General features: G+C 37.9%; 1 protein-coding gene across 20 annotated transcripts in view; it reads left to right on the forward strand.

The window, feature by feature from the left end:
- The window catches only part of KAT6B (lysine acetyltransferase 6B), a 221,649-nt gene that overhangs the window by 174,923 nt on the left and 32,885 nt on the right, over positions 1-13,841 (forward strand). For all 20 annotated transcript variants that reach the window (XM_084997366.1, XM_084997365.1, XM_084997368.1 and 17 more), the window contains 4 exons: positions 487-602; positions 2,844-2,985; positions 6,182-6,343; positions 9,664-9,757. In XM_084997366.1, the coding sequence (XP_084853492.1) occupies positions 487-602; positions 2,844-2,985; positions 6,182-6,343; positions 9,664-9,757 (514 nt within the window). The remainder of the gene's footprint in view (positions 1-486; positions 603-2,843; positions 2,986-6,181; positions 6,344-9,663; positions 9,758-13,841) is intronic.

The raw sequence follows: 13,841 nt of genomic DNA on the forward strand, positions 1-13,841 counted from the left end.
ATCCGGCAGGCAAGGTTAGGTTCTTAACCAGGTGCATGGGGGTGAAGGGAGATGGATATCAAGCTGCAGGCTTCCCAATTGATTATTTCATTACAGTTGGGTTAAATATTGCTTGGTGGAGGGACAGGGGACTGTAAGAGTGTAACAATGTCTTAACAGCCACATCTTATAATTTCCTCAGTTTTGAGACATTATAGCAGATGGTTAAATTTAATTCAGTAGACATTTGTATGCATTAACAGCTTACTCATTTCCTGTTTTGGTAATACTGTTTCTTAGAGTGTTTGTTTATATATGAATCTTATGCAAAATTGATTATTATTTCATAAGGGTCCTTAATGATTGTTTCAACAACATGAAAATTCGCAATTAAGATTACTGTTCTGGTCTTGCTAGTTTTTCATGTCCGCTGGAGGGAAAACCAAAATGTAAGTGAAAAAAATCCTCTTCTAATACTTAATATTTTGTTTTCTTTCTCTATGACAGAAAATAGAGTGTGAAAGTGGAGTAGAAGACTGTGGCCGGTACCCTTCTGTAATAGAATTTGGGAAGTATGAAATCCAAACCTGGTATTCCTCGCCTTACCCACAGGAATATGCAAGGTAATGTCTCGTTTGTGAGGAGAGACCATTCCAAAGCTGGAATTACATGATTTTAAGGACATACATTTTGATAGTCAGTTCTAAGTGCTTCCAAAACTTTTACTTTTGCCAGCATCTTTTTATTGTATTCAATGTCCTATGTAACACAGGCGTTGTAAATTTTGCTTTTTAACCTTTAGACATTTTTTTTTCCCTCTCTGGTTAATTGAGGAAATATTGTTCGTATAAGAAACTGAATCAAGGGGGAAAGAAATAAGGCATTGTCAGATGTTTGGTAGTTTCTTCATTAAGCCTGTTAGCTTTATCTCTGGTTTCTGGCATTTTATTGTCAAGTTTCTTATAGAAATTACAACCAAAAAAGGAAAGGTGGGAGAGGTTTAGCCTTAAGAGACCCTTCCCAGAATTGACTTTTAGAGCCAATTGTGACTAACTTGTTAAAAATGAGAAAATAATACTACTAAAATTTTCTTTTATCTTGAACAAAGATCAGCTGTGAAATTGTCTTGAACTAATATATCTAAAATTGGGTATCTTGTGAACAGATTTCTTCAGGTGTGTTAGAGCACACTTTATTAGTATCTTCTCAAATGTTTTATCCTGCAAAGTTTCTGGTAATCACAATCTTGCTTTTCTTCTACAATAGATATTGTCCCTTTCTAGTTCTTGTGGGTGACTGTCCAGTCATCCAACTGGAGAAAATGGGGAGGGTTCTTTGGGAGTTGCATGGTAAATTAAGAGTCAGGAGTCTTGGTTTCCCTTCCCAGTTTGTATCCCTTTCTAGTTTGCATGGCTAGCTTTATGTTCCTGAAAATTCTTTTTTTTTTTTTTTCTTTTTTTCTTTTTTGGCTGCCCCAAGGCATATGGAGCTCCTGGGCCAGGGATCAGATCCGAGCTGCAGTTGCAACCTGTGTACGCTGCAGCTTTGCCAACACCAGATCTTTAACCCGGGCCAGGGATCAAACATCCGTCCCAGCGCTCCAGAGGCACCACTGATCCTGTTGCACCACAGTGGGAACTCCTGAACAATTTTTTAAAAGCAGCTATGAGCTTTTATTTGTATGCGTAATCATAAGTCATGTGTTCTGAGAGCTCTGAATAAAATATGCATGTGAGTCCAAGATTTGATATTGCTGTGATCTGAATCTTATCTAATTCTCCCCCAAAACTTTCTCCCCATTCTTATACCCTCAAGACCTTGAAAGTGCTTCTAAACATTTTTTTATAAATACTAGCAGTGTCCACTTAAGAAGCATGATAGGGCACAAGTGAAAAATGGTATAATTTTTAAGGTAGAGAAAAAGTCAGCAGAGAAGAGAGATCTGTCTCCTGTTTCTCAGAGAATTGGTAGAATTGGTAGAAATAACTAAGGTCTTTGGACTTAACTACATTTACTGCTTTAGATCATGTATAACTATGATAATAACTTGGAAGTTACCTCATCCATAAGAAATGGAAACAACTAAATTCTAGGACTGCCTTATAAGTACACAGATCATTTTAAAAATAATGAGTTTAGGAGTTCCCGTCATGGCGCAGTGGTTAACGAATCCGACTAGGAACCATGAGGTTGCGGGTTCGGTCCCTGCCCTTGCTCAGTGGGTTAACGATCCGGCGTTGCCGTGAGCTGTGGTGTAGGTTGCAGACGTGGCTCGGATCCCGCGTTGCTGTGGCTCTGGCGTAGGCCAGTGGCTACAGCTCCGATTCAACCCCTAGCCTGGGAACCTCCATATGCCGCGGGAGCGGCCCAAGAAATAGCAACAATAACAACAACAACAACCAAAAAGACAAAAGACAAAAAAAATAATAATAATAATAATAATAATGAGTTTACTTCTCTCTGAGTAAAAGAGTGTTAGAGTTAGACCACTGATCACATATACTCTTGAAACTATGACGTTAAATCTGAAATTTGAAAAATATGTGTGGATGTTAGGATGCCATAGTTTTTAGAGTAGGTTCCAAGTCTGAAAACCTTTCTTTCTATAGGACATTTCTAAGGAAACAAATGACTTGTTCACAAAGTAAAGGCAGCAAATATTATTAGATTGAAAAATAATGTAAGGTTTGTACATTCTCTTTACTACTAGCTTTCTTTTTTCTTTTCCTTTTTTTGAAACGACTTCTTTCAAATACTATTATACAGCCTTTTTATAACTTAGAGAAAATCAAATAATATTTAATATTTTCCTGTGAAAGGGGTAATCAATCTGATTCTATTCTTTGATTTTAAAATTTCAACAGATTACCAAAGCTTTACCTGTGTGAATTCTGTCTTAAATATATGAAAAGTAAAAATATTTTGTTAAGACACTCAAAGAAATGTGGATGGTTTCATCCTCCAGCAAATGAAATTTACCGAAGGAAAGACCTTTCAGTATTTGAGGTAAGCGTGTGTAAATAAAAAACTCAGCACTTGAAACCTAGTGCCTCTAATTGTTGACCATGTACTGATTTGTTTGTAGAAGGTACAAAGTATATTCAATTTTGGCACTGAAATTCAAACTGCTTTTTAAAATATCTCTATGTTTTGGAATGTTTTTCTAACCATATTAAGCAACCATTGAGATTGATGATGAATTCCTACATCATCACATTAACTTTTTTGTCTTCTCCCAAATCCCTGTCTGCACCAGACATGTTCACTGGTGAATTTATGATCTCCCCAGCTCTTTGTAAATTCTACTTTTCTTTGGCAGGAGAAATTAGCTTTGTTCAACAGCTCCAGCCAATGTCTGGCAGGTGCTCATTCTTCCAGGGAATTGAGCAGCTGTACATATCTCCTCAATACGCAACCACCTGTGTTTCCATCCATTTCTTGGCAGGGTGGATAATCCTTTTGGTGAGACCCCAGCAGATGTTGGGACCTCCCCGCCGCCCCCATCTGGGTAGATGGCCACCCCTGGAGAACTCTGCTGTTCACAGGAACCCCTTGTGGCCACATGTCTGTCATTGTGTGTTCTTGAAGACAATTGTGTTTTCAGAATTGATTTGGTAGTAGAAAGTCTTAGACGCTATATCGTTTCATTGTTTGATCATGTGCTATTTATTGTCAGCTTCAGGGATCCAGTTTAGCTGAGCCAGTTGCACCTTGAAGAGACCATACCTTTTCTTTCATGTTATTGTCTATTCATAGGGCTTCTTCATTTTCTCACGTGAGCACTTCCATTGCCCTGCCTTATTTTTTTTCTATGTTACCCCTTCTTGCATTGTTTTCCTGGGTGCTCAGAACAAGTCATCCTTGCACAGCAGATATGTCTTCTTTCTCTGAAATACAGTTTTAGTTTACGATGCCCTTTTACTGAGTTCAGATTGGAAATTTATTCTGCTGCCCCACTTTCTCTTTAGTTCTGGTCTGTACTATCTTGCACTGTATCTAACGTTTGGGGTGGGTCCTACGGGTTTTTCTCATGGACCAGGCACCCTCTCTCAGACAGGCTTGGCTGGGCCCACTGCTTTTTCCTAAGACGGATCAGAGATCACATGTAACTCCAGCTATGTCTTATGATTTTTTTAAAGCCCGTCTTCCAGGTTATACCAGGCCCTTTTGGCAGGCTTGAATGAAGAAGGGTATTGTTCTTGGGAAGATTTGGTGATACATTAGTTCTTTCTAAATGGGGGCACAGGGTTTCTCAACCTGGAAACTGTTCACGTTTCTGGCTGGATGATTCTTGGTGTATGGGGCGTCCTGAGTATTGGAGGATGTTTAGCAGCATCCCTGGCCTCTACCCACTCAACGCCAGGAGGACCACACCTCCTCCAGTGAGAACAACCAGTAATGTCTCCAGCTGCAGCCAGTGTCCCCTGGGAGGCAATATCACCCCGGTGAGGGCCACTGGGTGGAAAAGGAAAGCCAAATGTAAGTGGCTGTCCTTCTGTTGTCAGTCTTGGGATGCTACCCAACCAGCCTCAACCAGTGGAGACACAGAGCTGTTCCCAGTTAAAGCTTAATTAATGAATGTCACAAGTTCCCCTTCAATATTGGCTCCTTCCTTGATGCACTGGAAGCTTTCTTCTAACCAGAATAAAATGAAAATCATCAACTCATTGTTTCTCAAAGGACAAAACACATTGTTGGCTTTAAGTAATTGTTAAATCAGCATAAATCTGCCTGTGGGGATGAAGCTGTCATAAATGCAGGAAGAGTCTTCTCAGGGTTAAGAGAATCTGTCTAGTTAGGCTGCTAAGAATGGTCTCTTGCAGGGTAGGTGCTTTTGGACCATACAGAGGGAAAAATCAGAAGCAGATTTGTAAAATTTTTTCATAAACGTAATTGAAGGAGTTGGATTGGATAAATGCCAAGGTCCCTATTCTAGACTGAGTTAATAACAAGAGTATAGCATGTAGGAAACTTCTCTTAGCAGTGTCCTAAGTAACTTAGAAAATAATCGAATAATAATCGCAAATCACTACTTTCCTATCTTGTCTCTATCCCTCTTAAAATTATGCCACATTAGACATTTCACAGCCAATAAGAATTTTGCTTCAGTTTTGTGATCTCTCCTTTTTTTGATTCAGGGATACGTACATCTCTGTCTTTCCTTGTTGTAGTATACTATCATTTCCAAAAGGACCATACTCCCCAATACATAAACACTTCCTTTAATTAAAGAGAGAATTGTATCGTCTGTGCCCGTTGCCCATGTTTGATTATGTTGCCATGTATGGGACCTAGGTCTCATCCAAGGGAAATAGTTATATAAAGTTTAAAAATAATTTGTGCAATATGAGAACCTGTATGTATGGTCCACAGGAGACCCAGGAATGGTCAAGTTCATTGTTGATGAGTTCTGGTTAGCACATATCCATTTCCCCTAAGAAAAGTGCTAGGGAAATTCTTGAATCTGCTGTGCTTTCTGTTTTCGACAAGTAACTACATTTGATCAAAGAAATTGGCATTTGTGCCTAGCCTCCTGTCTATAACCATCAGTATCACAGCTTGATTCTTTTATTTTGATGAGAAGTAGATTATAATCATGGTACTTATTTTAGGTTGAAATTCATCTCACTTTCTGTGTAAGTATTCCCAACATAGAAATTTTATCTTTTCCAATTATATTTAAAATGATGCTTGGGGTAGAACCAAAATGGAAGCCTCTTTTGCTAATCCACACTTCTGAGGAACCAGAATAATACAGTTCATTTATTTTATTTTTATGTGAAGCCCTTTTGAAAACAACATGAAGTTTAACTTAATCGAGCAGTATTTTAATCGGTTTACATTTCATTAATTCAAATTTACTTGGTTCAAAAAAAAAAGGACATGCCTAGTCATTTTTCACTCGTAATAAATTGCAAATAAAAATTACTCCTTTGTTAGTAGTTTGGCCTTTCTTCAGATAGTGTAAAGAGAAATTTAAGCAACCTTAAATTTACCCCAATTTAGGAGAAATGAAATTCTGATTTGCCAAGTGACAGCTATTTTCTGGTAAACTTTCTGCTTGGTTAATGGAGTGTTTTAATCTCTCGGTTTGGGATTTGGAAATAAAATTATATACTTTCCAAAATACCATATAAAAGAAACAATTTTATATTGAGTGGTATTTTTATGTTAAATAATGTTGTCTGTTTCTCTTTGCTAGGTTGATGGGAATATGAGCAAAATTTATTGCCAAAACCTTTGCTTGTTAGCCAAGCTCTTCCTGGACCACAAAACGTTGTATTATGATGTCGAGCCATTCCTTTTTTATGTTCTTACAAAAAATGATGAAAAGGGCTGTCATCTGGTTGGATACTTCTCTAAGGTAAAACAAGAGCCAGTATGACCTTCATTTTCTTTTTCAAAATGTTTTTGGTAGAGCCCAATTCTTCAAACAGGGCTTTTTTATGACTCTAATTTGAATAGGTGACACATGTTTTGGAAAAGCTTGGATTCTTGTTCAGAGCTCATTTTAAACAAAAACAAAAACAATAAGCATTGTGTCTAGGAAGTGTGGTAGGGACCTCAGCACTGTTTGCTGTCCTGTCAGCCTTCACCTAACATTATAATTGCTGCCTTGCAGACTACCTAGCATCTTTCATTTTCTAAATGTTAAGCTTATTTCCCTTTTCCCCCAAGTGGTGTCAACATGAACGTTTCAGTGTAATGTAGCATTTAAAAGATAATTCTCATTTCTCCTCATTACATTCCCTCTGTGGTTATCAGTATCTCAGTGAGTTGGAACATTGGCATTTGGACAGTTAAGCTGATATAATGGGTGGTTTTACTCTTTCGTCTCTTATTCTCCGTGCTATTGTTTTAAGATCTAAAGCAGCCTCACCTTTAGAAAGCCTAAGTATCTCCAGCTGTTAATACAGGGGAGCCCATGACACATTGAGTGGATATAGTTTGTCTTTTTCACTGGTTCAGAGTGTTTCTCTCACATTCTTCTGTTCAGAGGCTTCTGAGAAACAATAACTCATACGCAATAAAGGAAATCTGAGTTTGGAGATATTTACCAGGTAATGACCATAACTTTTCTTAGGCTCTTAGGAAATTATATGTCAGGATGATAATTTTAAGACTTCTAGGCAGAAGGTAAATGATCCAAACCCTATGTTTTATTTATCTTATGATATGTTTTTACATATTAGGTGATAAGTGAATTTCACTGAATCTACTGTTGCATAATATAAATGGAATGCCTATGGAAGTGTCATTTTCATGGAAAATCAAAAGGTAGAATATATAGGAAAGTCCTTTGAATAGTGTAGTTTTTCTAAGTTTAAAAATCAACTCAGAGACCATAAACAAAAACATGAACAAGTGACAGCATTTGTGGGAAACAGCCTCAACATTTTAATCCACATATTTGGTAAAGCTCTAAAATGAACAAGAAGAAAGTTAACTTTATAGATTATAGATTCAAAGGATAATAGAGAATTAATACAGGGTAAAGCAACAATCAGGAAATCTATATAATTTACAAAATATTTTACCTTCTGTATAGGTGCGTAAACATCTTTTTCTCCAAAGTTAAAAAGAATGGTGGTTTTATTGTCCTTCCTGTTAGAAAATGGTGTTTCTTTAAAGGTATCTGAGTTTAGAAACAGATGCTCAGTGGTGCCTGCTGTCCTTGTCCTGACTTGTCTCGAGTTGGCCTCTGGTTCTTTGGTTCATGGTAACTCCTGGAGTTTGAGTCTGCCTGTCTTCCTCTCATGGGGTTCAACATTTTCCTTAGAACAGGCTAAACTTATTTCATTTTGTCAGTTTCGGGACTTCCCATTGTGGCTCAATGGGTTAAGAATCCGACTAGTATCCATGACGATGCTGGTTTGATCCCTGGCCTCGCTAAGTGGGTTAAGGACCCTGCGTTGCTTCGAGTTGCGGTGTAGGCCATAAATTCGGCTCAGAGCTGGTGTTGCTGTGGCTGTGGTGTAGGCTGGCAGCTGCAGCTCAATTAGACCCCTAGCCATATGCCTTGGGTGTAGCTCCCCCAAAAAAGCCAAAAAAATTTTTTTTTGGTCACAGTTTCTTTTATAGTATGACAGCAACTATTATCATTTACCTGAAATAGTATAATTTTCTTTGGCAATGTAGTACAATGAAAATTAATCTCAAAAACAACTGCTAAAAGACTAGATGCAAATTAAACCATAGTAGAACATGTAAATTGGAGTGTGATAAATTTGGCCCCTTGGGGTTATACTTAGATTCTAGACGTTATAGCCAGAGAATGGTCAAGATGACATAGAAAATTCAGTGTAAGTCATTACATGCACATGAGTTTCCAAGCACATAGTAGATGACTCAAAACAGGAAGGGAAGAAGGAGCTCTTATTTTATCCGGAGATTGGACTTGAGCTCTCGTAACTTGTGTTAAAGGGCAGGCTTGTGTCAAAGGGGAAAGAACCACTGTTGGGTCAGATTTCAAATGATCTCATAAAGGTAAGATTAGTTGGAGACAAAGAAAAGAATGGCATCAGGGATGAATCCTTTTAACCCAGAGTACACCTCTTTTTAGATGCCGTGACCCATTTGTCTAACTTCGCAAATAAACTAATTATTTGACTCTTTGCCATTGATGTGCACATCAAGTGATGGACAATCCAGTTTCTTAGGAAAATTGATACACATATTTCTTCCTCCTCATTTCTTGGAGACTCAAAGACAGCTCCAAATGTGCAAAAGTCAGGAGCCCATCTTTTTCACAAAGAAATCTTTAATTCTGCCCTGTAGGGTTTTTTCCACAACTATTTCCTGTGATCTTTTAAATAGGTTCATTAAAGATCTGGGTGTTCTGAAGTAGTTCTTTGATGTGGTTAGTACCATTTGTGGTCAGTCTAATTTGTGGTTTATATTTGGCCAGGCCATTCACAACCTCAAAAGCCTTTTCCAGATCTTCTCTGTGTAGGTTTTGGCGGCTTCTGTGTACTCTGAAGAAAATATTGCTGCTCTGATGCCATATCCCATGAAAATTGCAAATTTTTTCTAAACTCTTAAGAACCATTGCCCATCATGTTCTTTCCAGTCTTCCTCCTGATTTCAGGCTGTTGGTTATATTTTGGCCTCACTTTGGTTGGAGGCTTGGGAGTTTCTTGTTGCTGCTGTATTTTTGGTTTTGTGTTCCTAGTTGGAAATGCAGGTTGTTTCTCCACTTTCTTTACTTTGACTTTTTATTCATAGAAGAAATGTATTTGTGCAAATACACTATTGTAGTTTCATTGGGGGGCATTTAGCAAGCAAGGCAGCCAGCTAAGTAAGTCCTAACTGACCCCACTAGGTGACTTCCTGGATGTTGTATTTTGGGGGGGAGGGGTGTTTTTTTCCCCATCTCCCAAGTTGACCAAGGAAAACACTTCTTCCGTAATCTGTATTCTGTTTCATTTGGCTCACATTTCCTTGGATTCTTTATTCATGTTTCATGGTACTGCTTTCAAGAATGAAGATGTAATTGAGAGGCATTCCTAGAGTGGATAGTTTGTTGTTAGCTGAGGGTTTGATTGATTAACACGGTAGGATTATTCTGCTTGATCCTGACCTCACACATTGGCTCACCTTAGTGCACAAGGATGGTGGCAGGTGCAGGAAATCGCCCATTTCAGCAGAGCTCTGACATACTTGATCTGTTTCTCTTTCCCTCAGGAAAAGCTTTGCCAGCAGAAGTATAATGTCTCCTGCATAATGATCATGCCTCAGCACCAAAGGCAAGGATTTGGACGGTTTCTCATTGATTTCAGTAAGTGAAGTGCTTTATTTACTTTCACGATCCAGGGAGCTGATGGCTGTTAAAGGAGAATAACACATAAAACTTTATTTAACCCACTTTGTTGTTTTTATCAATAGATAATGAGTTTTCTATTTATATTTACATAGGTTAGAAAATCTTCCTCAAGTGAAAAATGTACTACCGCTCACTTATTGTGCTCTAGGAAATTGAGACTAGATCTCTCGGCAGTGTCACCAACTCACAAAGCCATTACCCTGAATGAACTGGCAGAATTACATTCCATTCTGTGGGGCTGATGCTCATTAGCACCAAAAGAGGCAATTATTTGCGATTAAAGCGAAAGGAAGTGTTATTTAAAAGGATTTCCAGCTTTCTAAAATTTTGCCTATAATCTTGTGCAATACAGAGCAGAAAAGGTATATTTCTATTCAGAAAAACAATTCTTTAGGTAGCCCATGCTTTGAGCCTCGCTAGTAGAAATAACCATCTTATTTTGTTAATTTCCCTTTTCTATTATAGAAATTATTACAACATCTGTAGCTAGAGGATATCCAAGAAATATTTTTTTATCCTCATCTGTCTGTATCTTCTGAGTCTTCTCAATGAAAATGGAATTACTATTTTAAAATATGCATAGTTAATAATGTTAAAAAAAATTGGTGGTTTTTTCCTCCTTGTTTATCTTACATGGGGTGTGTAAATAGGCTGCATCTAGAGAATTGTTTCAAATATCCAGATAACACAAAGGCCAGGTATTCCATCATAGTAATCACTTCCGACTGTGTAAAAATTTGTCACTAGGAACTGTGTGCGTCTTCATTACCAGATTTTAAACTGAAAGAAGAAAAATATAACAAATCCTGTGATCTACATAAGGTACATCAAAAGCAAAACCAAAATGTAACTGTGCTCAAGGAAAACCATGAAGTCACACTTTGTGTCTAAATGTGTATATTAGGTGTTGAAATGTTAAAATCTGAGTGTAAAGTATAACTGTATAGTATTTTTGGCCTGATTTCTAGAATTTATTGATATTGAAGGATGTTATTCTTTTTATTGATTATTTTTATATTTTCAGATAACTTTTCTAGTTATTAATGCTTTATGCTAGTATTATTTCCGCCTGATCTAGTTATCCCACAGAGGGCCATCTTACCAGAAGGTCACCATTTTTATTTTACAGTCCTGGTTGTAATGAGTTCTAAGGGCAAATCCACTTGTCTTATTTTGAAATCTTCTGTGGCCACTATTCACCAGTTGTTCCTAAATATTATAACTTGATATGCACAGCCGCCATTCAAACCTTTAACTTTGGATAGGATCTGCATGCCTGCAGAATAAAGCAAACTCCCTAGCTCAATATTCAAGATCTTCCAACAGCTAGAGCCAGCCTATCTCTTAGACTTTTTCATATATTAACCTCCTTCTCAAATATTCTGAGCAGGTTCCCATACTTCTATTCTTTGTCTATGTGGTCCTTTCCTAAAAGGACTGCTTCCTCCTTTTCTAGCCTCCATCTGTTCAGAATCCTATCCATTGTTAAGAGCTAGCTCAAGAGCCTCTTCTTTTTGATCCCTCCTCGTGGACTTTCATCCCGTTCTCTTCTTGGATCCATATATCTCTGCAGGATAGCACTTAGACTCAGTTAAGTTCTTTTGTGGTAATTATTTGATACAAGTATCTTACTTCCAACTTACTGTAAACTCCTTGAATACCTTCTCTGTACTCAGTGGGGCGGTGCCCTCAGAAATCTGCATTAAATGTATTTGCTTTGATCTGAATCGAATCTCCAAAGTGCTAGCATCTTCTTTGTGCAGCATGATCTGAAACTGAGGCCTTCTACATAAGAGAACCACCCAGGAACAAAGACATTCCCTTCAAATGCTAAATCTTTATGTTAACCATATTAGTGAAAACTACATTAGAGTCTACTCTCTTTTTTTTAAACATAAATTAAGGAACATATTCAAACTGATATGGATGGCTCAGGACCGTCATGATGCAGCGCTGAGGTGTCATTGTAGATTTTCTCTTTTGTATACTCTTGGCATCACCCTGCATTGGAGTGGGTTAAGGAGTATGGTGAATAATTTGAATAAAGTTGAAAGGGGATGGGTGCTATTTCTTCAGAGAATAGGAAACCAAGGGAAGAATTTTGTAGCACTGAAAGTGGAGACTGGTGTAAACCCAATAGAAATTCACTTTAAAGCCAAGGGGAAAAAAGTCCTTGGCTACAAAGGTTTTAAAGAAGATAAAGTAGGCTGCTGAAAAAATTGATAGCATCTCCCTCTTTGGAGTTACTTAAAATAATAGTAGATAAATATCTTTCTATAATGATTAGATCCAGCTTTGCAGAAGGAGATAAACCCCATGCCCTCTCATAATCATTGAAAACCTTATAATTCAGAACTCAGGGCAAAACAGATAACCAGGGTTACAGGTTTTCTAAAATCTGTTCTTTTTTTTTTTTTTTTTTTTTAAGGAAACTTTTAATGGTTAGATTTATTTTATTTATTTCTATGTGTACACGAGCCTGAGGATTTTTTGGTCAGGAGAAGTATATTTGGTAATTCAAAGAAAGCTGTAAGGCAGGAAGTCTTTATTTTGTCTCTAAAAACTGCTGGTTTAGGAAGCTGAAACAAGATACCAGTAGAAGGAAAACTGTTAGCTACCCAGCTGCCCACTGGCACACTGGATCGTAGACATGGGTGAAAAGTGGTGTGTTCTGTGTATACAAAGAACTATGAGTACAGAGTTTTGAGCACTATTCTCTATGACAGTCAAGAGGTGGAATGATCATCCCAGGACCAAATGCTGTCCTTGGAATAATGTTGTTGCCTGTCTCTTCCCAAGATAGCTCATCTGGGATTTGTTAGAGCAGGGCTTCCCAGGAGGTCATCTGGAGAGCTTGGCCAGAGTGACTCAAGGGCACCAGCTCCCAGTTGCTCATAAAACAACTCATGAGTTTTGTGACTGCCCAAAACTTAAAGGTGTGTGCATGTACACACACACAACTACACCTGTACCTACACCTACCCCTATCATGAGTTCATACTGAACTCTGCATTCCACATCAATGCCACTGCATGGTTTTATTCTATCCTTTCACATTTCTGTGTTTGTAACTCTCTTCGCTAATAGTGAGAAACCTGACTTCCATTATCCACAATATATTTATTTATATGCTCAGTCTGGAATACACATTAAGTAGTTTTAGAGTTGTTAACTCGTACCACTGTGTAAAACAAACCTCCGAACTAGAGGTCAATATTTGTGTATAGTTCTTTTTGACTTTAAGCTAAATGTATTTAGTTAAAGTACTGCATTCACACGTGACTTGGGTTAGTTCTTTTTAACCTATCTCCCTTCAGTGAGGTTGTACTATTCATTTGAAATACAGTTCTGTTTATTTGTTTCTGTTATCCACTTTAGTTTTCTCTATCCTTGTTGTATCCTTTAAAAGATAGATAGATAATAGTAACACTAGTCTACACTGCTAAACATGAGCAACCAAAATGAAGAGGACATAGCCTTTGCTGTGTGGTCAGGTTCAACGACAAGACATCAGTTGCTGGGCAGTATGTTCTACAATATATATTGAGAGCTCATGGCATGAAAACATCCTATGCCGAGGGAACCAGCATATTCAAAAGCGTGACCATATAAGGAAACGTGTTAGACATTTGGGTAAAAACAAAAGAAATTCCAGATAGATTAAAAGCTTAGAGGTTAACAAAAATCAAAAATAAAAACATTTAAAAAGTAGAAGAAAAGATACTTACTTATTTATCTGATCTTTAGACGGTCAAGGATATCCTAAGCATTAAAAGAACCAAAGAAATCACACACCAAAAAAATATACAGACAATGGAGTTCCCATTGTGGCTCAGTGGTTAATGAATCCAACTAGGAACCATGAGGTTGCGGGTTCAATCCCTGGCCTCTCTCAGTGGGTTAAGGATCCTGCGTCACCTTGAGCTGTGGTGTGAGTCGCAGACGTGGCTCGGATCTGGCACTGCTGTGGCTGTGGTGTAGGCCGACGGCTACAGCTCCGATTAGACCCCTAGCCTGGGAACCTCTATATGCTTCGGTG

This window comes from Sus scrofa, chromosome 14, assembly GCF_054392235.1.
Source record: "Sus scrofa isolate SSC_HxYL_T2T_F1_AM1 chromosome 14, Sscrofa_HxYL_maternal_Yorkshire_Landrace_v2.0, whole genome shotgun sequence".
NCBI classification, from domain to species: domain Eukaryota; kingdom Metazoa; phylum Chordata; class Mammalia; order Artiodactyla; family Suidae; genus Sus; species Sus scrofa.